Consider the following 25,734-nt stretch of genomic DNA (forward strand, 5'->3'; position numbering starts at 1 on the left):
TGCTTGGTCTTGGAATCAGAAAGTTAAGCGTCTGTGATAGACTGTCATGGTAATCCTACATCCTGTTTTCAGCAAGTTTAGGAAGACTCCGCCATACACACAATCAAGCCCACTAAATACAGCCTGAGTCACAACTGTGATAGGAAAATCTGAGAAAAATGAGTGCTTATCCTAGTGGTCTTAAATGATCAATATAGTAAATATATTACAATTGTTACTCATGTCCTGGGATGGATATTATGTTAAAATAGTATAATAGAAATCCATTTCAGAGTGCCATTTTCTTGCAAGCACGCAAGGGAGAATGACCTAAATAGAAAAAATGTTTCCTGAGACCTTTCTTGCACCTGATGCTCTACGAGGCCGCAGGGTCTGTGTACAGGGGTGGCGTCTTTACCGTCACAGAACTGCCAGCATGACAAGTAGTTGTATCAGGCTGATGAATGCCGTGATCGAGGGTTCTTGATCTCATCTCATCTCATCCCTTCTGGGGACCACTTTTAGAATGGTTATTCCCCCATGACAGCAATGCCTTAAAGAAAGGATACTTCCTTGGTTCCTAAAGGAACCTTTTTGTAGGCCATCTAATGGGCTGTGTTTCCACCCAGAGGGATCGGTCACAGGGCAGCCTGACCTGTAGTTATGGGAGGGGCTCCCTACAATTGATGCCTTGGGAAGGGAACCAAAGGTTCCTCCATCTGAAAAATTTTCATCATCACCCAATGCTCTTTCCTTTTCTCACACAACCTGAATTTTCCACCATGGAAATCTGGCATCTGGAAGGGAAAATAAAGTCCATCCTGATTGTAGAGATTGGAGGACAGGAACCATATTTCATTAATCTTTATATCCACACATGTCTTTACTCACACCCTCCCCTCCTCCCGATCAGTGCCCCAGAAAGTCCTCTTTCCCAGCTTTCAACAAGAATGATGCTTCTGAAAATACTCATCTGAGTGAGGAAAGCTGCCAGCCTGCGGCTGTAGCTCTGAGTCTGGGTATTGAAAGTGGGTTTCTTCGGGAGGTCGCAAATTGTGCCTGTGAGTGCAAAGATGTTGCTGCTAACCCAGTACAAAAGGCTGGTGAAAATGATTATGTTACTGTGATGAAGAAGGAGGAGGGAGAAGAAGAGAAGGAGGTGGGGTAAAAGAAAAGCTAACCAGTGCATTTTTTGCATGGCAAGCACTTTTCCATGTGTTTTCATGTGTGAGCTCTTTTAATCATCACATCAAACTTAGGATGTAGGGACAAATTATATACCTATTTTACAGATGCACAGAGAGGTGAAATGACTTGCCCAAGATCAATCAGCAGCTGGTAAGCAGGAGGGACAGTATTTGAACTCAGAGGGGCATGATTGCAAAAATGCATGCTCTTAACCAGTCTACTAGAGCAGAAAAAGAAGCTGAAAGGGAGAGCTGGGAGCCCAGGATATATGGATAATAATCAGACGAGCCATGAATGTGTGTGTGTGTGTGTGTGTATGTATAGAGAGAGCGAGAGAGAGAGAGTTGGATTTCTCTGATCTGCTATTCCTGCCTCAAGAAAGTGACAGATTTGGATGGTGTGATATGTAAGATCCCTTAAAACTAACATTCCATGGCTAAGTTTCTGTGTCAAATGTACTTATGTTGCCTTTGAGTTAGAAGCAGGTGCCAGACCTTCCCCTTGCTGCTGATTTTTGTAGGAAATTAGCTAACTGTCTCCTCAAAGTTTCAGAGAATCTGACCTCTTGGAGTAAAATTCAGTCGTGCTAGGCTTATATTTAGGGGTTACATTTTCAAACCTGTTAAACAAACAAGTCATATAATTCTACAGGCCATGTAGAGTCTGCTTAAACTTCCCCTCAAATAGAAGTCTAATGATCGAGTGGTTTCTATGAAAGTTCTTCATTTATAGAGTAATTTGTTCGCCCATTGAAAAATGTAGTATAAATCCTAGTTGAATAAGCTGTATTCTGGGAGTCGCTGTAATGTAGTCATTGAGCCATCACTGGAGAGGTTCTTTCTGGTCCCCTTCAATAAAGCAGATCTACACGCATTCTATATAACATTTCTCCATTTTTTCAAAAATTTATCATCTCCAAAATTATTTTTTCATTAACTTTATTACCACCTGTCTCTACATTGGAAAAATCTGTTTGGATAAGAACATTTGTTACCCCAGGGATGTGCATGGACTGACACAATATGTGTGCTCAACCTGTTATTGTTGCGTTAATGGGAAAAAAAAGTGGTAAAGATGGGAGTCACCAATGAGTGGTACTCTAAAAAGAGTGGGGAATGTTCTAAGATTAAAAAAGACAGAGAAAATTTAGAGTCAGTGTTTTTATTTGTAAATTTGTGTGACGCATCTTAATACTGCAAGTACAAAGGTCTGACTGCCTGGCTTGGATATTGAAGAAAGGTGTAACTATTAATCTATCAGCCTGTTTTGAGAACTTATATTAGACCTTGTTTTTAGGCTGTATGTTGTGAAGTCCAGCCAATATATACTACAAAGTCATATATCAATATATTTTATATGTACATGTGTATGTACATTATATAGATATACACACACACACACAATATGTCACTATATATACAAAGTAGTATATATTGAGTAATTTAATTAAGTTGAGATGGCCTGACTTTACTAATACTTCTAAACATAATTTGTCACTGTATTGCTTTGGATATCTGCTTAATTTCTGTTAGAATCAAAGTGTTAATACCTGTTGAGTAATATTTCTTAACTATTTAGAATAATATACTTCTTAAACTGCACACTTCTTGGAGAACAGTTAGCTCAGTTTTAGGGATCTATATGAACGAACCTCAAGGAAAGATTTTTTTAATGAATTAAATATGTGTAAGCCCTGCCTTCTGAACCTGGTGAACCAATGGCAATATGTTGAAAGACAGACATTGGGAAAAGATGTGCTTCCCAAGGAGTTAACTGAAGGTTGGATTAATAGGATCTCTGTAAACGGATAATAACACCTAAAATGAGATCTTTACAGTAGTTTATTCGAAACTGCTGAACTCCAGAATGAAATATTTTATCCCATAGGAAGACAACAGTTGCTTTTATATGCATTTTCATTAGTCACCATAGTGATTTGGGGTTAAAAAGAAATGACTCTTCTTATTTAAGCATGTAAAACTCTGGGTTTATATATATATATCCATAAGTGAATCTTTGTGTACTATACACACACACACATATACGTATGGTTACATTATGGTTTGGAGTTACAGTGGAATATGTAAAAATAAGTCCATGAGAGGTAGAGTAACATTCCAAAACCAGGACTTCAGTTTTTTTTTTAACAAATTTTCTTCAGTACTTCTCATTTCTTGACTTGTGCTTTTTCTGGGACAAATATTTAAGAATTCAGTTTTCAGCTTATACATTTCAAAGTTATTATTTCAGCTACAGCAAAATTCTGCCATTTGAAGATTCCTGATTAGACTGCATAAGCCTGCTGGTTAAGACTCTTAAGATTTTTTTTTTGGACTCATGTGTTTTTTATTTGTAATAACAATTTGTTAGGTATTGAATATCTGCAATGTATGGAATGCACTAATGTTTCTACTTGTTGGTACTGTCTATTAATGGTGCACATGAAATTTAAAGACAGATATTATTTCTCCATTTGGAGATACACCTCTTTCATATTCACTAATGATTGTTTCATTATACTCTCAAATCTCTATGAAAAATGAATTGTTACCACTGTTTTTTTTTTTTTTTTCCTTCATTAACCATGTACGTAGGTCCTCCAGGTCTCAAAGGTGATCGAGGATCGATTGGCTTTCCTGGAAGTCGAGGATTCTCAGGAACACCGGGAAGACCAGGTATTATGATCGTGTGTATTTTCTTTATAGAATATATCAAATAAATACCACCTCATAGCTATTCCTTTCAACTTCTCAGGTAACAAAAACAATGGTCATCATAGTACGAGTAGTGGCACTCACATGCAGTTCATTTTGTCACCTGAAACATTTTGAAATGGATTTCTGTCCACCAGAGGAAAGTTTCTATGTCCCAAAAGAAAATAGCTTAATATAAAACCACAACAGAGGATCTGTCAACTCCAGACCACCATAAATCACCATGAAGAATGGCATCTATCTTAGAATAGAGAGAGTGGAAAGACAACAAAGAAAAACAAAGAACCAAAGTATTAACACCCCTTTAACCAAAACAGACCCAACCCTGTTAAGTTAGCAAAATACAGGTAGACCTGAAATTCTATCCTTTGCAAGATGAACTGCCTGCTATGGTATATTAGTACTTAACAATCAACATTGTTTGGGGCTTTTAAAATTTGCATAATGACGATATTATTTCTGCTTCTTACGCCAGTAGCCTAAGCTTGAATTGTGAATTTTGCACAGAAATTTAAAAGGGAGTAGGTGTGTTGTTTCCTAACTTCAAAGTCAATTATGACCAAGAGAATAGAAGCCTTATCATTGAGGGTTTTATTTCTTTTTTCTTCTTTTTTGTAACAGATTTTGTTTTTTAGAGTACTGTTAGGTTTATAGAAAAATTGCCCAGAAAATGCAGAGATTTCCCAAGTACCACCTACCCACATAGAGTTTTCCCTATTTTTAGCATCTTGCAGTAGTGAGGTGCATTTGTTAGAATTGATGACCCAATGTTGATACATTATTATTAACTAAGGCCCACAGTCTGTATTAGGGTTCATGCTCCGTGTTTTACATTGTATGGGTTTTTACAAATGTATGGTGACGTGAATCCACTGCTAGTGTACCATTTAGAATAGTTTCACAGCCCTAAAGATCCCCTGTGTTCCCCCTACTCATCACCACACTCCTCCCTACCAACCCCATGATAACCAGTGATTTTTGTGCTGTCTCCACAGTTTTGCCCTTTCCAGAATGTCATCTATTTGGAATCATACTATATGTAATTTTTTCAGACTGGCTTATCCCGTTTAGCAATGTACATTAAAGTTTCTCTGTATCTTTTTGTGGCATGATAGTTCATTTATTTTCAATGCTCAGTACATTCTAATATTTGGTTGTACCACAATTTATTTATCTACTCACCTGTTGAGAGATACCTTGGTTGCTTACAAGCCTTGGCAATCAGTGAAAGATGGTATAAGCATTCACGGGCACATTTTTGTGTGGAGGCACATTTTTGTGTGGACATGAGTTCACCTAGAAGTATGATTGCTGGATTGCATGATAACTAACCTTATATTTAGCTCTGTTAGAAATTGTCAAACTGTCTTCCAAAGTAAATGTACCATTTTGCACTCCTACCAGAAACAAGTGAAAATTCTTAATGCTCCACATCTTCACCAGCATTTGGTGTGGTCAGTGGTTTGGATGTTAGCAATTCTAACAGGTTAACATAAGTTATTTCTGACAGTATCAGTGTCAGACTGTGTCAATGGCAGTCAGGCTTGGGGAAAAAAATCAACTAACCATAAGTAAACAACCTACAGTAGTCTCCACCAGAGATCTGATTACCTGAATTGAACGGCATATTTATGTACCAGTCATCTCTAAAACCATGTAGCTTTAAACTAATCAGCTCTTTTTAGCAACATGGGAAAGAAGCATTTGTTAATTTGTTGGAAATTATCTGTATCACTCAGAAATTTCCTATATGGGCAATTTGTGTTCAACAGATACATGTATTTAAAAACTTTGAATTGGGCAAAAATCACAAAGCTACTTACAGAATCCAAGGTAGTTCAAAATAATTCTGTGAAGTGAGAAAGAAAACATCTTTTATCTGTGTTCTAAGTTTAAAGTTAAAGTGGTACATTAGCCTGTCTCAAATAGATTGTCATTCGTTATTTCTGGCAAAATCATGGTAAGGTTTTGCTGGGAGTCTTTCTAGTGCAGTCTATTTGTAACTTCCTATTTACACTAAATATAAAGGTTAACTTTACAGATGTGAATCACTACGAGCTACGAGTAAGTCAGTTACTAATTTGTCTTTCAAGAAAGCCTACACAAAAAGGAGACAGGTGGCAGAAATTTTAGGAATATTGAAACGGCCTGTTTCTCACAACCATCTATATACATAACCCACAGCCTTTCTCTCAGGGTGGTCAGGGAAGAGGGAAGGAATAAACCACAGAAGAGACAGGTAATTAGAGCACAGCGTAACATTTATTCCAAGAAGGTGATCACTTGCATGGCAGGTGTCTGAGGACTGGTGGAAGAGAGATCAAGAAGCAAGAACAGCACCCCTCTCGTGAGATGAAACTGTCACCATTGAACTCTCTTGTTGGGAGTAAGCGGTGATCCTCCAGACACACCTTTACGAACGGGACTGTGGGTAAAACAGCGACCCGCTAGCAAAGGGCAGGGTCGTAGCAATGTTTCCACACTTATCTGAAGCTTACTTGACCCTACATAAAGCAGCATCTCTACCACACTTCTAAGTATGTGAAGGGGGTTTCTCGAAGCCAGAAGTAACTACCTAGAGGTTTAGACACCAGTCAGACCTTCCTAGCTCCCCCCAGGAGTGCGGGAGTCCGGATCTCAGCTCTCCCAGAAACCCCTTCACAGCCCAGTCCAGAAACAGGAAACGCAACAGACAAATTGTAATGGGGAGAGAAAAGTGAGTTTTGGGGTAAGACGGGAGACACCAGGCTTCCTGGGAGAGGTGGGGAAGGCACAGTCAAAGAAGGAGAGGGAAAAGGAGCCTGAATAAGCCTCAAACTGCTTACGCCTCAGTTTTGCCTCTTTTGGAAAATGGAAAATTTAATGCCCTGGTACGTAATTTAAGAGAATACATATATAAAGGACCGACCCAGAAAATGCCAAGTTCATAATAGGGCTTCTAAAATGGATAGCTATCATCCTCCTCCTCGTCCTCCTCAGCAGCACTGTGTTTGCATATCTGTACTTTGTTCCACCTCGATATCTAGATGACCTTGTGACACTGTCTTCATTTAAGACCAGCGTTGTGAATTGCCTTAATTAAAAAGAATTTGTTTCCTTTTTTTTTTTTTTCTAAGGAAATCCTGGACAGAAAGGCCAGAAGGGGGAAAAAGGGAGTAGAAGCACGCTAAGTAAGTCTAGACTTTCTTGTTTGTCGTGTGTGCCTTGGGAATCAACAAGCCTGTGGTCATGGTGGTCTGTTGAGACCTTCGATGTTAATCCACAGAGCGTCTCTAGAAGTCAGCCAGTTTCCTACAAATAAACGGTGCCGATTGGAGCAAAGCAAGTAGATTAAATTAAGCGACTCTAAATCTCATTACCCATTTGTATTTAGTTTTTATGATGAGCATACCTTTCTAAAAATTCACGTAGAAAATTGTTCCATTTTCAAGCCAATTTCAATCTGCTGAAGGAAAATTAAGCTTATGAATAAAAACAATTACAGCCTCCTTGCCTACTAACTGAGGTAGCTGAAGAGTCATATACAGGAATTTGGACGTTCTCAGAACCCTAGCAGACTCATTCTCTGACAGCTGGGTTTTTTTTTTTTTTCATTTTGTTTCTGTTTTAATAAAAACTTGAGAAGTAGTATTTGATATCCCAGACTTTCAAAACAGCAACAGAATAGATTTCACAGCAGGGATCTCTGTGGATGGAATGCTGACCTCATGTTCCAGTGTAGGAAATCTGTAAATTGGACCTTTAAAAATGAAATACTAGATGCGATATCTTCTATAGTCATAATGCCGTTAAGTCAGTAGTCGTGTGTCTAGGCTGAATCTACCCGACATAATGAAAAGATTATGAAAAGCAATGAGGAGTCTGCACTTGATTTCTCAGAAAACAAGTGTTCTTCCTCCATATTCCAGTAGGAGCTGTGTGTGTGTGTGTGTGTGTGTGTGTGTGTGTGTGTGTGTGTCTGTCTGTCTGTCTGTCTGTCTGTCTGTCTGTCTGTGGGACTGGCTGATACACGGACACAGTGATAATCCTGTTTACCCATCAAGAGTCTGTTTTAGACAGATTTTGGCAAATCCTTTGGTAGACCCCCAAATCTAGCAGTTTTCAGGTGTAATGATTGTCTAAGAAATACAGTATCAGTTTCTCTATCTTAGGAAAAATAATTATTTTAATCTCAAGTGCAGGTGGATTCCACAGTTAGGCAACTTCGGGTAACCATTGTGAACACCAACCGTTAGTGTGTGGTGTAACCCAGGACGATTTCCATGATTCTTTCCCCAGAGTGCTTTGGTGTTATTCCATGACTATCGTGTTGTTATAGTTAAGATAATAGAAACAACAGGAAGTCTCCCTCCTCTTTCTCCTTTGGGTCCATTTACTCTTTAAAGTGATCCGTTTTGTCTGCTGTTAACTTTTTATTCTGTTTCTCTCCTTTCTCCTTGTCACTCCCTTTATCTTCATTTGAGCTTCAGGGCAACACTCTTCCCTATCTGCATGTTTATCTCTGCCTTTATCTTCATCTTTGGTGCTTCTTTATCTCCTTGTCTCCTTTTCCTGAGACTTGCTCTGAGCTTCTTAACCTTGACTCTGGTCAAGCATGGGATGCTTTTATTTTGCAGACTGTTAATCCGACATCCATGCTGTCTTGTTCCCTGAGGTTATCAGATGCTTTGTACATTTTTAAAAAATTATGTTCAGAAACATTCTCAGTTACAGGTATTTTCATGGCTGTTTTGAAGTATATGTGCTTGCTTTCTTTGAGAAAGCATTATGAGAGAGATTTCTCTGTATAAGTGTCTAAAGCCTCCAGATTCCACTGAGAGTGTATCATTCCATGATGTTTCAGAAAGACAAAGAATCAGTATGTTCTGTTTTCGCCTTAATTTACCAGTCACCTGCCACTTCAGTATATACGGCTCTTCCTCTGTTCTCTCAGTGGCTACTCACTGTTCCATTATACAGCTCTACCATGATTTCCATAATAGAACATTCAGTCCCCTAGTCATGAACACTTGATGCTTTTTGTTCACTTTGGTTTGGCTCTAAGAAACAGTGCCACATTCAGCATTCTCGTACATGATTTGGGGAGAATGTTTTTAATAGAGAATTTGCTGTTAGTAGAATCAATAGTTCAGAGGTGACATGCATTTTACAATTTGAAGGATTCTTGCAAATGGCTCCAAAAAGGTGGTACCAAGGTATTCTGTATGATAGTGCCTGATTCCCCACATCTTCAGTGAATTCTGTTATATGAAAATTTATATCGAATTATTTTGCTACACATCTTTTTAATATTTTTCAGGTGTGATTTATGTAATGAAAATAACCATTGATTTCCTCTTTTTATATATGTGTCAGGACCAGAATAACTCCCTGATCATAATAGGGCAGGCCCCTTTTAAGATCAGGTGAGTTGGGCGGGACACCATGTGCTACCATCTCATTAAAAGGCCCTTCATCTCTGGACAAGTCATCAGCACAACTGACTCCAAGATCCCTTTGTGGCTCCTCCAAACAACCTTGGCTCCCATGTGGTGCCTGGTTTCTGTATGGCTTCCTCGCCTGGTCCTTGGCGCTCTTTGGGCCTCTGCTTCCCCGCTCAGACTTCTCCCCACTCTCTTACCACCCCTCCCCCCCCCCGTCAATACCATCCCCTTGCCAGGACTCCTCCCGTGTTCTGACTGGCTGGCTGCTCCTACCCATGCAGGAGCCTCTGCTGCCCACTCAGCTAGTGTCTCCTGAACCCAACCTAACCCGTTGCGTTCTAGGAGAAATCTCATGGCTACTGATTATACGTGGGTTCTTTGTACTCAGAAACACTGGTCTCAACCAGAGATAGGGATGCCACACAAGAATCCATTTGTTCATTCAGTATACGTTTATTGTGTACCTCCTAGAGCTGGACTTAACAGCTAATAAGATAGCTCTTGTCTCTGGTCTTAGGGAGATAATTGTCCCCACAAGACATAGACATGGAAACAAGCAATTAGACAATAGCAGAGCTGTGTTGGGGGAAGGACAGGGCTCCACTAGTGTTCAGAGATCAAGATTTTAAAATTCCTTAGAATTTTAAGAAGGTAAACTGACTTTGATTGGCTTAGTTTACCTTCTTATATTCTTATTCTCCAAATTACAGCATATTTTGTTCAAGTTTCAGAGTGAGGTGAACCGGAGTTGGGGCCGTTCATTCAACACATTTGAGCCAAAAAAAAAAAAAAAACACCCAAAGCTTGTTTCCTTAAGTTACCTGGCCATTTCAAGCAAGAATGTTTTGATCATAAATAATAATTCTGAAATTTTTTTTTTATTCTGAAAAGCTCTTTTCGCCACATTGCTTTGTTCAATATCCTAGGTAAAAAAGCACATGTGAAAAAAAAGTTTCTAAGTATGCTGGTTGTGTAAATAAATAAAAACTGTCAAAACAAACAAACAAAACCCCCACACAACTCTTTGTATTTTATTCTTTAAAGATCCAGTATAGGTCCTGGAGAAAAAGAAATATTTCAGTAGAACTGGAGATGTTTTGTGTAGGTGAAGAAAGGGCTGAAAATGAGAAAGGAGAAAAAGTAAGAAAAGGCAAACCAAAAAAGGAAAAACCAGGGATTCCATGTTAGTTTTGAAATCTATTCATCAGCAGTTTGAACTTTCACAACCGTCCTTTCTTTCCCGGTCTAACATGTAGCCCCCAGGGTTCACAGCATTGAGTTTCCAGTATTGTTCTAAGTAGTGTCCCTAAGTGTGTCTCCCCACTTGCGTTTCCTCCCATGTAAATAATGTCTGTGTTGTGAGGGTCACATAAGATACTGTGTGTATGCAGCTGGTCTGGAAAATCACAAAGTGGTTTCAATATGTGAGGTGTGGTTCACAGTGATCTCTCTGAACTGAAACCATTCTCCCTCGCTGGTATAATGCAGACATTTTCCATCTGTAATCAGAACAGAAGTGAGAGCAGAATGAGAATGCAAGAAGCCAAAGAAATGCCATGGACCAAAAGAGAGATGCTGGAGAGTCAGATAAGATTATCCATTCGATAAAGCAACACAAATGTGACTGGATCACAAATCAATGAGTTTATCTGAGCCAAGCAAAAGAGCCTAAGTTATAAATAAAAGGAGCGACTAAACAGAGTGTATGCCAGAGACCGGAAGCTGTCAACAGAGATCAGAACAAAATGTCAGGCTGATAAAACAGGAATTCCAGGCTCTGAGGAACAAAGCCTGAGCCCAAGACACTGATGAAGAGAAAGTTCCAAGAAGGGCTGAAACATATTAAGAGTTGTCAATTGTACCCTGGGTCTGTGCCTGCTGACACCAGTCTCCAGGAATGAAGGGGCAGAGAGGAATCAGTCCTCAATATTAGCAGACCGGCCAGGCTGACTAGCCTGTTAATGCAAACATCTGGAAATTAGTTGGATCTCCTTGTACATGGTTTGATTGACAGGACTTCCTACCCCATTCTGCACTGAGGGACAGGTAGCACCTGGGAACCCTCTTCCAGCAGAGCTTGATCCTCGTTGGCCCAGGATGGGAGACAGTTCCAGAGAATTTGGGAGACAGATTTTGGGATCCCAGAGATTTTGGGAGACAGTTCCAGAGAATTCAGTTCACAAGTTACCTGGGCACCCCAGAATGCAAAGAGATGCGTAAGTGTGTGAAATACTAACCCAAACTTTCCAAATGAAGGGAGAAGGTCTTCCTTAGACAAAAGTAGATGCTTAATGCCCAGTTCAAATGCCCAAATTATACCAAATTTAATAATGTATAATAAAAAGAAAACAAGTCTGCACCAAACTCTTAATGCTCCTCGCCAATTTGTCTGCTATGTCTCACCCTAACTTGGAAGTGTACAGCCCAGAAGATTTCCTGCCACACAATTGAATTTTGTGTGAAGCTCTGTCCTAAATGTACCAATTTCTGCTGTGTCCTTTGTTAGTGTTTTCTGCTGTATTTTTGGCCCAATAAGACTATAGCTGGGTTGTGAATTTTTTAGCAAATGTCTCATCTTGAAACTCATACCATGATATGAAGTCTCCCTTTGTCTTTCATTCAGTTACTATTGAGGACTCAGCACAATCTTAAATGAATTCATGGTCTTTCTCGAAGCATTCAGCTGACCAAAGTAAATGCTTCTCCAACCACAAAATACCTAGAATAATGAACATTTAGAGAACGTTTGCTCTGCACCACGGGCTTTCATGCATGATCTCGTCTGAACCTCAGAGGAGCCTTGGAGGTAGGTCCTGTTATCACTCCCATTTTATAGATGAGAAGCTGAAGCTCACCACCACGTGGCAGAACAGAAACACAAAGCCGGGTGGATTGATGTGAAGTCCCTGTTTGTAACGGTGGCTCCATCCCACGCTCCTGCACTAGTTTTGTATATTTTTATATATAGATACCACAAATATGTCATACGGAGGGTGTGGAGAGAGAAAGAAGGAAGAGAGACAAAGAGATCTGTAATGAGCAGTTTGGTTTTCTGGAATGGGCCAAGTCATTTGAAGACCTTCAGGAGATAATAGGTGTTATAGTAGGAACTCCATGAGGTCAAATTCCATAAAAGCATTCTTGATTAATCTTCATTTGCTTGTTTCTTCCTTCAAGTCCACTCCAGCAATTGCATCCAGTCTCTCCTCCTGCTACATTAACTCAGACACAGTCTTTCTGGAATGTTCCCAAAGCTTCCATTACCATACTAAGAGTGCATCAGGGGAAGGAACGACCTCTTAATATGCTATTTTAATTTCAGGAACTGGCTCGATTTTAATTATTTTTCAATATATTATGGCTGCTCTGATGTCCCTCTTCTTTCCTTGTGTGTCTTCTTTGCCTCCTCTCTGGACTTTACTCAGTGGCCCCAGCTGTGCTTCAGCAGAGCAGCGTGTCCCTGAACAGTGGTGGCTCAAGCTAACCTAGACAAATGGTACTCATCCGTGGCAGTCAGGTGGTGTTTCAAACTCTATACGGTTCCACAAGTTGTTGCTAAAAACGCATAGCGTTCCATTAACACAATAAATGTGTTCCTCAATAGTGTGTGTAACACATATGTCTTATAAATTGAAATCGAGATTTAAATCATTAATGAATCCAGTGGTGAACGCTTGTCCTGTTGAGGATTTGTCCCAGCTGACTTGGCAGCCTGACTCTCACCAGAGCTAATGAGAAGGGAAAAAAATCAACACAGTTCCAGCCAGGTCTTTTGCACCAGTAAAATTTGAAATTCATCCACCTGTGTGCCAGAATTCAGGCGGAGTAGAGAGATCCAACACACCTCTTTCCGAGGAGAATGCATGTTATCTTTCAGTCCACCTTCCAGTCCAGTTCAAGGTACAAACACTGAGTGATTTTGGAAAATTGTTTTCTCTTCAAAGTCAGAGACTCTGGACTGAGTTGTCGGCCCTGCCAATAACTGGACAGATTCAAGTTTAGTTGGCCAAATTTGGGACATTTTTCTTTACAAGATCCACAGCTCAAATCCTCTACAGTCTATGATTTCACAGGTTCCCAGAATAACTTTCAAAATAAAAGATGATTAATAGTTCTGTTACTACCATTTATGTAGTACTTTACAGTTTAAAATACATTTTTTCACATACTGTCATATTTGAAAGCTCAATCCTAGCAGGTAGATGTTACCATGTTTATTTTATAAATGGGCGGATGAAGGCTCAAAGAGCTTAAATCACTTATCAATGTCACAGCCCCTCTTAAAGGGAGACAAGAGGGCTCTTATGAGGTCTGGGCTAAGGCCTCCATTTTCAGAAATTAGAAAGAATGGTAATGTAATTTATGCTCTTATATAATGTGAAGTTTCTAAAGTAGCTCTGTTCCAGATCTTAATGAGTAACTTGATTATTTGGATGCCCTGGGGTTTTAAATGAAGAGCAAAAATTTAAATACACTATAGATAGGTAAATGAAATACCCCTTTATTCATTTTTTAAACATTCTCCTAAGTAACTCTGGAAACTAAGACTCCCTTAGAAGTGAAATACTAAATAATAACAAGATTTCTCTGAATGATAATAAATATCTCAATATAGGAACTGTGTCCCTTGGAGAAAACAATGTGCTCTGTGAAATGCAGACATTTTTATTTAATTGGCAATTTAAAAATCCAGTGGTAGAATTGGTGGCTCATGACACTCAGAAGAGAACTTAAACTTACACTCACAACTGTGCTCTGCTTTTCTTGTCCCAGTCGTCTTTTCAGGTTTGGGGGAGAGAGGGGGAAGTAATTAGGTTTATTTTTTTATGTATTTAATGGAGGTCCTGGGGATTGAACCCACGACCTCGTGCATGCCAAGCACACCCCCACCTTTCCCCCCATACACTTACTCTTACCCATCCCTGTGGGAATCTGTACAACCAGCGAGGGATTCTTTATAAATACCAAGTTCTTCCTTCATCTTAAATATTTGTCACTTATTTTAGCAAGATTATTTTAAAGTCCTATCTGATGATTCAGTTTACAAACTGAGAAATTAAATATAGGACATATAGCCTTCTGCTACTTTTGAATTTTCATACGTGGAACTAATTTACTCTTACTGATAATTAAGTTATGTTTACTCAGTATCATCTGAGTTTAGTACAGTTTATTTTGACGCCACAAACTCTCAGTCTCTGTTTTAGTTATTGAGCCACTGAACCATGGGTGTTCAGTGTCATCGTGATTGACCTCTGCTAAATCACTCATTTCCAATGTAACCAAATATCTCCCACCCAGCTATTCTGCATCCTTAAATATTGGGCATCAGTTCTTTAATATTGAAATAAAATTGAGCACCAACCAGTCTCATGTTCCAAGGCAATTCCAGTGCCTCCTGTCTAAAGTAGTTTGATGAAAATACAGAAAAATTATATTCCTCCATGTCTCCTCATTCAGATCCCTGCCACCACTGAGATAGTAGGTTTCATAGGGTTTCTAGAAATTCATGTTCACCTGAAGCCTCAGAATGTGCCCTCATTTGGAAGCAGGGTCTTTGCAGGTGTAGTTAGGCTAAGACGAGGTCATGTTGGATTCAGGTGGGCCCTATTGCTAATGATTGGCATCTTAATAAGAGGAGGTGGCACAGAGAAATGGTGAAGGCCATGTGGAGACACAGCAGAGGTCAGAGTGATGCAGTTACAAGTTGAAGAACACTAAGGCTTGCCAGGAGCCACTAGAAGCTAAGAAAAGGTGAGGAAGAATTTCTCCCTACAACCTTCAAAGAAAACATGGTCCTGCTACCATCTTGATTTCAGGCTTCTGGCCTCCAGAACTGTAAGAGAATAAATTTCTGTTGTTTTAAGCTGCACAATACGTGACCATTTATTGTAGTAGCCCTCGGAAACTAGCCTGCCTCGGCATGTTTGGCTGTGGCTTTCCCCCTACGTGACTCGTTCCAACAATGAGCCCCACTTCTCTCCCTTCACTTAGGAAAGGTCCCTAGCTCCACCTGGGGATCTAATAGAGTTTTACTGAAGATTCACGTAAAACAGGAAAATCTAAGCAGAAGAGTCTACAACTTAAAGTTAAACCTTAGACTTCGCTGCGCTGAAATTCCCAGCTGGCTTAGACTCCAGATTTTCCTCACCGGCCACTCTCCTCAGCCTCTCCCCTCGCCACTGACATCTTCTCCCTCTAGTTTCTCCACTTTACTCTATCTTGGGATCCAAAATACTTGTCTCCTTTGACTTCCACAGTAAGATTCAAAAATCTGTTACATTATTTTTCCAAGAAATTCAACCTGTTTTGCCAAACATCTGATACAGGTGGTGCCTTTTATAACTAAATACCTCATTAAGTTAATTATCTTACATGAAAAATCACTTTGCTTTCTAGAGGATATTTGCCATATTGCAAGAACTTTCAGGTCAACTTGGAACCAGGATTTTTTTTTTAAATTTTTTTGTTACATTTGGAGCTCAAACATAATAATCACCGTAGAGTAATAATTAACTGTAAATCCTAATTCTAATAAATAATACTAAAAAAAACCTGATCATGAGGTAAACAATATGATAATAATTGGCATGAAGTAACTACATCCTCAAAAGTCATTTTAACCTCAGTTCTTTACTTCTGCTCCAGTAGCAGTGATGGATACAAGCCAAAAAGCTTCAAGAGTTCACATCTTCCCCGACTCTCTCTTCAAGTTAGAATTTTGTCTAATTGGGGTTAGTAGCTGTGTAGTATTTCCTAACTTTTAAGGAAAGATTTGTGTATGCATTTTTATAACTTATTTAGGACTTGTGTGTGGCCCCATCAGCATCCCTGGGAACATGTTTTCTTTATAATATACTTCAAATATAAAGAAAATAAGGAAGAACATTTACAACAAACAGCTAATAAATAGTTATTACACATCACCTGGATTTGAGAGATGCTGTCATTTTACCACGTTGATTATATGTATATGTTTTTTAGGAAATATGTAAACTGATTTTGAAGCTGCACTTAACCCTGCCTACATTGCTTTTTTTTCTTTTAACATTTTTTTGAGTTTTAGTCATTTTACAATGTTTTGTCAAATTCCAGTGTAGAGCACAATTTTTCAGTTATACATGAACATACATATATTCATTGTCACACTTTTTTTTCGCTGTGAGCTACCACAAGATCTTGTATCTATTTCCCTGTGCTATACAGTATAATCTTGTTTATATATTCTACATTTTGAAATCCCAGTCTGTCCCTTCCTACCTTCTGCCCCCTTGGCAACCGTAAGTTTGTATTCTATGTCTGTGAGTCTGTTTCTATTTTGTATTTATGTTTTTTTCTTTTTTTTTTTTTTTCTTTTTAGATTCCACATATAAGCGATCTCATATGGTATTTTTCTTTCTCTTTCTGGCTTACTTCACTTAGAATGACATTCTCCAGGTCCATCCGTGTTGCTGCAAATGGCGTTAAGTTGTTGGTTTTTATGGCTGAATAGTATTCCATTGTATAAATATACCACATCTTTATCCAGTCATCTGTTGATGGACATTTAGGCTGTTCTGCCTTCCTTGCTTTTATCAGGGAGTTTACATGTTTCTTTCCATTCATGGTTCTATGCATTTACTACATATGTACGTATGCATAAACAATAAACGGTTTTGTGTGTAATTTTATGTATGTGCTAAATCTCTCACTCTGAACTTGTTCTTTCACTCGGTTTTATGAATTTCAGCTTTATTTTAGTCATAAACCCTTTACAACAGTAGGGATGTTAGTGATTATCTGGCCACCACTTATTTTAATTAAATTAATCTTAGTTTTAAAAATAGCATAATGACAGAAAATAAGAAAAAGATTGTGTATTCGGGTTCTGTCCCATATACAAAATAAGTGTATTACTGTCAATATGACTGGATACTTCCAGTCTTTTTATATATCAAATTTTTTGTATAATTAAAATATTAATCTTAATATAGCCACTTAATACTATATTATCATCTTCCATTTTCTAAATGATTTTTCGATAGTTATGTTGAATGCCTCTAAATCTAAGGTATGTACTGTAATTAGTTCGGCTATTCCTCTATCCTGAGATATTTAGTATCTTTATTTTACTCCCTCCTTTAAAAATAAGCCTTCAATAAACAAAACAATAATAACCACTGAACTTGTTAACTTTCACTATATTTGAAGTTATTTTCTCAGATTAGGTTAGAAAACCTTCTTTTGTAAATTATCTGCTCTTTAATTTTTTGTTGGATATCTTAAGGTCATAGAAATCTGAATGAGCTATTTGTATAATGAATATTTAATAATATTGTTTTTATTTTACATACAGACTTTTTAAAAGATACAGAAATTATCAGTCTTCTACTGTTCCCTCCCAACCCAGAAAATAAGAATAGTAAGATTGCCTTTCAAAAGTTAAACTACAATGAATCAGAGCAAAGAGATGTCAAATCACCTGACCCGAGGGAACATATTAACATATGTAAAGAAAAATGTATTAACCAAAGAGCCTTGGCCAGTCCCAGAGGCGAAATCTCACTGCTATGTCTCGTTGTAAATTAATAAATTAATTAAAGGAGTAATTCACTGGTGGTGATCTGACTTCTTGTGCTGATTGCCCACAGAGAGAAAATGGCCTTGTCAAGTAGTTAAAAATATTCCTGGTTTTGAGGCAATTACATTTCTGGTTGTAAATTGAATTGACATTTAGTCCCAAGATTCTGTTTAACATTAGTCTGCCACTAAATGATAAAGCCTCTAAACCTACAAAATCAGGCTTTGGAATAGGCGAGGCTTCTGATCAGACCCTCCCACCAGACCCTTCCACCTCGGGGGTCTCTCAGGAGACAACAGTGTCTTTTTGTCCCATAATAGGACTCAGGTTTATCTCAGTTAAATCAACCTTTCCTTCAGAATTTCCTTTACTGCTTTTACACATAGGAACTAAATTCTCTCTAGAGGCTGATGAAGCACTAAATTCTGTTTCTTTTATTTAGTGTTTGCTATTTTCAGCATTTGCCAATTTAATCCACTCAAGTAGTCCAGTTTCCATATCCCAAAGAGCTCAAAATCCATTTGTCCCTTCATTCATACCATAACTCTTCATCAAGTGACAGTTGGTCAGGTATTGAAAAGATCACTGTGAGGATCCCAGTCTAGGGGAGAAAGTCCCCTAGTTCACGTTGCTTTGTAGGTCAGCAGTGCTGTGCTAGCTTGAGGAGGGTTACGGGGCCAAATCTGGAGGGTGAAGAAATGGAAGTGGGGGGAGGGGAAGGTGCAGAGGCTGGAGGGAGCATTCCAGTCCGATGCCCCAGGAACCAAGGAGAGCAAGGCTTATATGGGAAATGTGAGTAGTGATACAACTGGAGTAAAGGGAGCAAGTAGAGGAGAGGTTTTCAAAGGGTTAAACTGGAGAAGTTAGAGATTAATCACAACCTTATTTGTTCTAGCAAGATTTTCCCTACTGAAATCCTTTGTCAATCTACTCTTGTGTTTTCAGTTATTCCCGGGGTTAGCAAGTTTTTCTGTAAAGGACCAGCTAGGAAATATTGCTGGTTTGCATGCAGAAGGTCTGTCATGCTGTTCAGCTCTGCCTTTGTCACCTCCTGAAAGCAGCCCCAGACAGTATTTAAACTAATGAGTATGGCTGCATTCCACTATTATTTACAAAATAGACAGCAAGCTGGGATGGGCTTATGGGCTATCCTTTGCTCATTACTGGTCATCTCTTCAAGATTTATCACGTTTGGAAATAACAGAAGTCAAATACACTCACATCTGAACCCCTACGGTAGGTTTTGTCTGTCTACAAAAGTTTATCCTCCTTGGTTAAGAACATCTGTTTAAGAAAGACAAGCATTAAATAGGGAAGTAGTAAAAAAAAAATTAATAAGTAAGGTATTAATGTCGAGATAATATATTTCTCCTAATGCTTCCACCACAAAATGTAAACCTTTTACATTGTAAATGTAAAAACTTTACATTTGTACTTCATTTTAAAGAATGAACTATTTCTCTAACCTTCATAATAACCTCAAAAATACTTGAAACTTGAGGACAGGATACCTGCTTTACTCAAATAATTCCTGGAACCAAAAATAAAATACCTGGTACAAAGAAGTTGTGTTTAGAAGCATTTAAGTGAAGCAGGTATCATTTTGTCTTTTTAACAGTTGGAAAATTTGGTCCTAGAGTTGTTGGATGTTTTAAAGAAGGTCAGACAGTGTCAGAGGTAGAACTAAAGTCCAGATTACCTGACTCTTGGATTTTTAATTTCAGTTATACCCTACCATCAGATTAATGAAAAAGAACACAAGCTAAACATATAATCAATATTTATAAATACACCAAGATTATTAAAATGTCTTTTATGAACTGGACTTACTGTCTTTGCTCAAAGACAAAGACTTCAAAAAAAACAAACACAAAACCTCACCTTCAACAAGGAAATGTGCCCCCCCCATCCACCCACCATTAATGCTATTTGATGCAACTGACACTGTCTTTGGCTCAAGCATCTGGCCCAAATATTTTAGAACTGTCATTAAGGAAGAGACTGTAAAATGTAGGTTTAAGTGTTGTTATCAGACATGTTCTGTCCAGAGGACTGGAAAACAGAGATACCCAGCTCGCAACCAAAGATAAGAATGAAGCAACTTAAAGAGAGATTCTTGGATAAAAGTTGGGAAGAGAATCCTGGGCAATTTCGAGCCTTGGCTCAGTTGCTCTGGACGCCTAACTACAGTCTCTTCCCTGCGACCTACAAGGAAACCTGTGGTCTTTGACATACAGCATCTTTTCCGTTCTGATTTGTGTTTCCGTTTTTAGCCAATTACAAAGTAATAACTAATACAGAGAATCATTCAGTGGGCATATAGTCAGGGTTTATCTGTGGTTACTTGATGTGAATCTGGAAAAAGTCTACCTCAATAAAGTTAAGAGGAGAATTGAGACAGCAATGCAGAAAAAAAAATACATAAAAATTATTCTCTTCTGAAATCTTTAAGTAAAAAGACAAAAATACCCCAATGGAAAAAAAAAAAATCTGCCTGACTAAATATATTAGCTTGATGCCAGAGAAACCATTGGCATTATTTCCATTCACGTAAGGATGAGTTGGCTAAACTCGGAGGAAATTGTAATCTGCAGTCTTGTAGAGAAAATGCTATGATTAAGGCTGAAAAAATGAACTTTTCTCCATCACCGAAACAGAGTAGTTGAATGTGATGCTGACATTGGAGTCTGTTGACCTGCCTCATTCCACTCTTAGTTCAGAGATGGTCAAGGATCAGCAAAGTGTGGTCAGCTATCAATAGCTGATTTATAAGTGAAAATATTTAGGTGACAGGTAAGTACAGGCATGCCCAAACATATTTGGCCCTAAAGGATTCAAATAGAGGGATTCAGTCTCCCTCAAAATCCCACAGGCACAGGGGATCTGGAAGAAATCTGCAAGCCATTCTCCTTGAAATAAATGAAGCCAAAGTGTTGCATGCAAGCATCAGCAGCTGTTTCTCATGTAACATGCCTTCTCTCTTAAATATGGCATATAACGTCATCTTCTGGGATAGTGATTCTTAGAGTGTGGTCCCTGGACCAACAGCATCAACACCACCTGATGCCAGCACCTTGCTCTTGAACTTTCCAGCTTCCAGACTGTGAGAAAGGAATGTTTAACCCACTCAGTCTAGAATGGTACAGGCTGTTGAAAGAAATTTTCTATCTCAAAGTGAAATTTTTTTGTAATACTCACAACAGGCTTTATTTATCTGTCCTTAGGTTCAAAATGTATATGTTGATTTTAAAAATGGGAAAGAGCCATTTCATATTTATGTTCATGGCTGCATATGTTCAAGGTTTTATAAAGGTTTCCTGTATATATGGCAATGTTGATTACTTAGGCAATTGCAGAACTTTTAGTATTGTGGACATGTTATACATCTTCCCAGAGTTTACTGCTCTAGTGATTTCTCAAAATACACAAAAATTGTCTGATTTCTACTTTATTAAACCTTTTTCAAAACAAGAAAAACACTTTGGGGCAAAATCCAGGGGCCTTATTGCAAGGAATATCCTTGCTATTTCTAAATTAATGTTGTCACTATAGTTACCTTGTTTTTCTTGGTAAAGGATAGGATGTTTGTTCATCTATTTTTGTGTTTAGAATACAATGAAATACATTCTCTCTAACCTATATCACTGGACATAGTGATATAGTGTGTCAGTTTTTGTGTTAGTGTGTCAGTTTTTGTGTTAGTGTGTCAAGAAAACAATCACTTTGTTACATTTTTTTAAAATAGTATGAAAAATCTCTGTAATGATAACAGACTTGTAGCTGTTAAATTTTAAAGTCACTGGTACGTAATCATTGAAGTGTTCTCATAGATATTACCTATATTAATGTCAAAACAGAAAGAATAGATTTTACTCTTCAGATTTGACCAATGCAATGTTTGCAGTTAAACTCTTTACCAATAGGTGGTGCTAGAAAGTTTAATATTTATTCGAATAGTTGAACTTAATGGGGAAAATGTGCTAAAATGCTTGTTTTTAAACAAAAAGCATCATAAAGATATATATATGCAACTAATTATATAGATAGATATAATTAACCTCTCTTTGTTTCTGTTGCAGCATTATCTAAGACAGTTCGACTCGTTGGTGGTAGTGGCCCTCATGAAGGCAGAGTGGAAATTTTCCATGATGGCCAGTGGGGTACCATTTGTGACGACCGCTGGGAATTGCGTGTTGGACAGGTCATCTGTAGGAGTTTGGGATACCAAGGTGTTCAGAATGTGCATAAGGATGCTCATTTTGGACAAGGTAATTTTTTTTTAATGAAATGTAGGCATCATTCTCCAATATATACAGTCAAGTAGAGACAGGAATATACAGGATAGGATATAGGATTTCTTTAAAGGCCTTTACTAGAAAGTAGAACTGAAAAGAGGGATATTTAAAAATCAAAAGACATATGCTCTTAGGCAACCTTTAATGTTTGAACATTTAGAGTCAGTCTGTTAGTTGGAGAATGTAACGCAGAGGAAAATAAGGCAAAGTGATTGGTAAAGGTAGAACAAGAGAAATAGGGAATTGGTGACAAGGGATGACTTCCTGGGAAACTTGGTTGACATACCCGAGTCTTGTGGGCATCTGGGCAATCCCATGTCCTCTCTCATCCTCTCTTCTGTGGAACTGGAGAGGAGGCTGCCTGCTTCTGCACCTGTCTCCCAGTCATGTCCCACAGGAATGAGGTGTATCCTTAGTCCATGATGGAGCACCTGTGTTCTGAAAGGACAGTGAAGAGCTTTGAAAGGGAAAGAAGCAATTACGTGGGCTCTCTGTCCCTACTAATCACGCCTTCTCCTTGAAGGAGCATGATGGGAAAGAAGGGAAGAGAAATGTTATTTCCCTCTCTGTTCGAGGTTGAAGTGTATAATTTTTTCGCAGCATGTATTTTGTGTATTTTCTTCTGGATGACTCAGTTATCTGTTCTCAGAATGTATTGAAAGAGCTAGGAAGAAAATCCTCAAGAGGTAAAATATTTGAATGTTCACCCATGGTATGTTTACCACCTCCTTTTTTTCCTCTAAACTGGCACCTAATAATAGGTTTTACATATAATTACACATATGCTTCAATTCTGAATGACAGGTTAGAAGAAAGTAGCCATATATATGTAAACTAGAATTTCAGAGTCAGTCTTTCCTATCTATTTATTCTACTGGCTATATCCGGTAAATAATTGGTGTCACTAAAGTTGATGTGGACCAAAAAAAGATTTAACCATCTCAATTTTATGTTACTCTTCTAGATAGCTGTGGGCAATAGGAAATTGTGTGCAAAATTATAGAGATAAAATAGCATTGCCAGATAATCAGGTATAATGATAAAATAGTAGAGTGTGTCAAATTATATCCGAAGACTAAACAAGATAAGCCAGACTTCTTAAATTCATAAAAGATATTATTAAGTATTATTATGCTACAATTTATTGAGTAATAACCATGTGTCAGGCATGTGCTAAACACATAAATAGAATGAGTAACAGGTCACAATTATTTTCTTTACTCCTTTACCTAAATGAATTAATTGTATCAGATTTAAGAGATTAACTTAAGCAGGGACCCAGTTTTTAGAAGCCAGAAAGGTAATTTAATTTTATGAAGAGGGCAGTCACAAGACAAAAGAGTATGGTGATGTTGAAAGTTTCTGCACCCAGTTTCAGCCCCTGGGCACCAGTTTTTAATTTGTGCCTTAAAAGTTTGAATAGAAGAAACAAATGAAATGGAAAACATCTGTAATCTGCCACCACCAGATAGATCATTGGAATTTTCAAATTTTCCATTTCTACTACACTTTCAGATTTCAGACAGTGCAGATACAACACACTGTAAAATTTACTTCCTAAAGTGAAATGTTTTCAATATCAATAAGGTAGATTTTTTTTTTTCCCAGAGAAGGGAAAAAGAAAAAAATCCCCAATTCTTAGTCACTGGAGAATCAAATGAATCAGTTAACTGTTTATCAAGACTAACCTGTGAATCTGAGTTTCCGCAGTGGTGTGTGGGGACAGATCCATAGTATGAAAGGCCATTTATTTTAAATATGTAATTGTACCAAACATCTCAGATCACTGTTAGCACCCACGACATGGACAGCTGCAGTCCTTATAGAAGGTGTACAGTTCTGACGCACGGTGCCTTACTCCCCTGGTAGATGGCTAAAAAATGCTTCGGTTTTAGAAATAATGGTGGGCAGATGATTTAAATTTTTAGGATGTGCCTTTGAAATATAGTTTGCCGGTTGTCCAGACGATCGAATAAACATGGACTAGCTGAATAGTACGATCCAAAAAGAGAAAAATATACTAAAATACCTTTCATCAACATGAGTTTTTTTTTTTTTTTTTTCTTTTTCGGGGTGGGGAGAGATAATTCTGTATTTATTTATTTATGTATGATTTATTTATTTATTTCATGGCAGTACTGGGGATTGAACCCAGGACCTCGTGCATGCTAAGCACATGCTCTACCACTGAGCTATCCCCTCCCCTCACAAGATGAGTTATTTTATAGCTTAAATTATCCAAGGAATTAACAACTCTGCATTCATGTTTATATCTTTAAGAAACAAGCCCAGGAGTCTAGCTTTCTAAGCTCTTATATCTTAAAGTAAACTTTTAATCTATGACAAAGAGGAAACCAAATTCAGAACAGCAGCAATAATAGACGTACCTTAGTTCCAGGGAAACGAATACGACTTGGCAAAATACAATCCGTGGTAGGAAAGTGAGTAAGATATTGTACCCTGGCTCTGTGCCTTTTCTGAGTGTGAAAACTTGCCATGGACTTCAGTGCTGTTTCTCCACTGAGGTTCCAAACCTAGATGGTAAACCCACAGTTCGAGACCATTGTCTTAAGATGCCATTCGCTTGAAGGCCTGGTCTCACAAGTGAAATAGTCTTTTCCCCATGGCTTTTATTCATTCTTGCTTATACCGCTAGGGATTTCTAGTCTAAAGCACAGATAAGAAAGGACGAAAAGAAATATTCTGAAATAGTGGCCAAAAAAAGAAAAAAAAAAAAAGCTCATTATTTAAATATGAAGCAATAGAGTTTAGTCTCATGTGAAATTATTTATTTGACTATCTGGAGACAATCCTCCGACGTTTTCTTCAGATGACTGACTACTTGTCTAAGATGAGTGTCTGTTTTCAGTGTATTTATGGTAGCTGATAATTCCATCCATTATACTATAGTTTTATTATGATAAAACAACAAGGGAAATCAGAATTTTGGTTTTCCACTCACATTTTCAAGTGCCTACTAAAGTAACTTGGAAAGACTGAAAGTTTTATATGCTAATGAGATACGAGGTGAAACCTTAGTTCTAATAGTGACATCTCAGACTTTCAGTTTCCTTTCCAATAAAATGGGAATAACACAAACCCAGCAGATTTATTTGGACTCTTAAATAAGCTGGCGTATAGGAAGTGCCAACACAAAGCCTGACCCAGGGTCCTGCTCCACAGGGGCAGAGATCACTGGGGGTGACACCGCCAACTGTGTGAAGACACATTTATTTGCCACCTCTTTGAAAGGTAGAAAAGTCAGGTTAGTGTGATGTTGTATAGTGGCATTAGCAATGTTCCAAGGATGGTAAGGTTGAACGTGGCTTTCCCTGTACAGAGGTGTGATTTAAGAAGCATCTTTTGTAACAACTCTCCCATGCTCCCCACTCAACTCCTCGCAGGCCCTGCTCTTGTTTCAGCTCTCTGGGTAGAGTTCAGTTCCAAACAATTGAAGAATGATTATGAGAATTTTTAAATAATAAAGCAAGATGAGCTGGGAGAAGGAACAGAACTGAGGTGATTTGCTCTGGAGAAAAAGAATCCAAGAAATAAATTTCATGATCTGGTTCCTT

At 38.2% G+C, this 25,734-nt stretch overlaps 1 protein-coding gene across 5 annotated transcripts in view; it reads left to right on the forward strand.

Moving 5' to 3' along the window:
• MSR1 (macrophage scavenger receptor 1) overlaps window positions 1–25,734 on the forward strand; it is a 66,470-nt gene that overhangs the window by 31,641 nt on the left and 9,095 nt on the right. For 4 of the 5 annotated variants that reach the window (XM_045515448.2, XM_010953251.3, XM_010953252.3 and 1 more), the window contains exons 7-9: window positions 3,762–3,842; window positions 6,998–7,051; window positions 21,944–22,132. In XM_045515448.2, the coding sequence (XP_045371404.1) occupies window positions 3,762–3,842; window positions 6,998–7,051; window positions 21,944–22,132 (324 nt within the window). Of the gene's footprint in view, window positions 1–3,761; window positions 3,843–6,997; window positions 7,052–9,236; window positions 10,314–21,943; window positions 22,133–25,734 lie in introns of those variants that run through there. The other variant, XM_045515449.2, reaches the window with a different exon arrangement.

Source organism: Camelus bactrianus, chromosome 26 (assembly GCF_048773025.1).
Source record: "Camelus bactrianus isolate YW-2024 breed Bactrian camel chromosome 26, ASM4877302v1, whole genome shotgun sequence".
In the NCBI taxonomy this organism is placed as follows: domain Eukaryota; kingdom Metazoa; phylum Chordata; class Mammalia; order Artiodactyla; family Camelidae; genus Camelus; species Camelus bactrianus.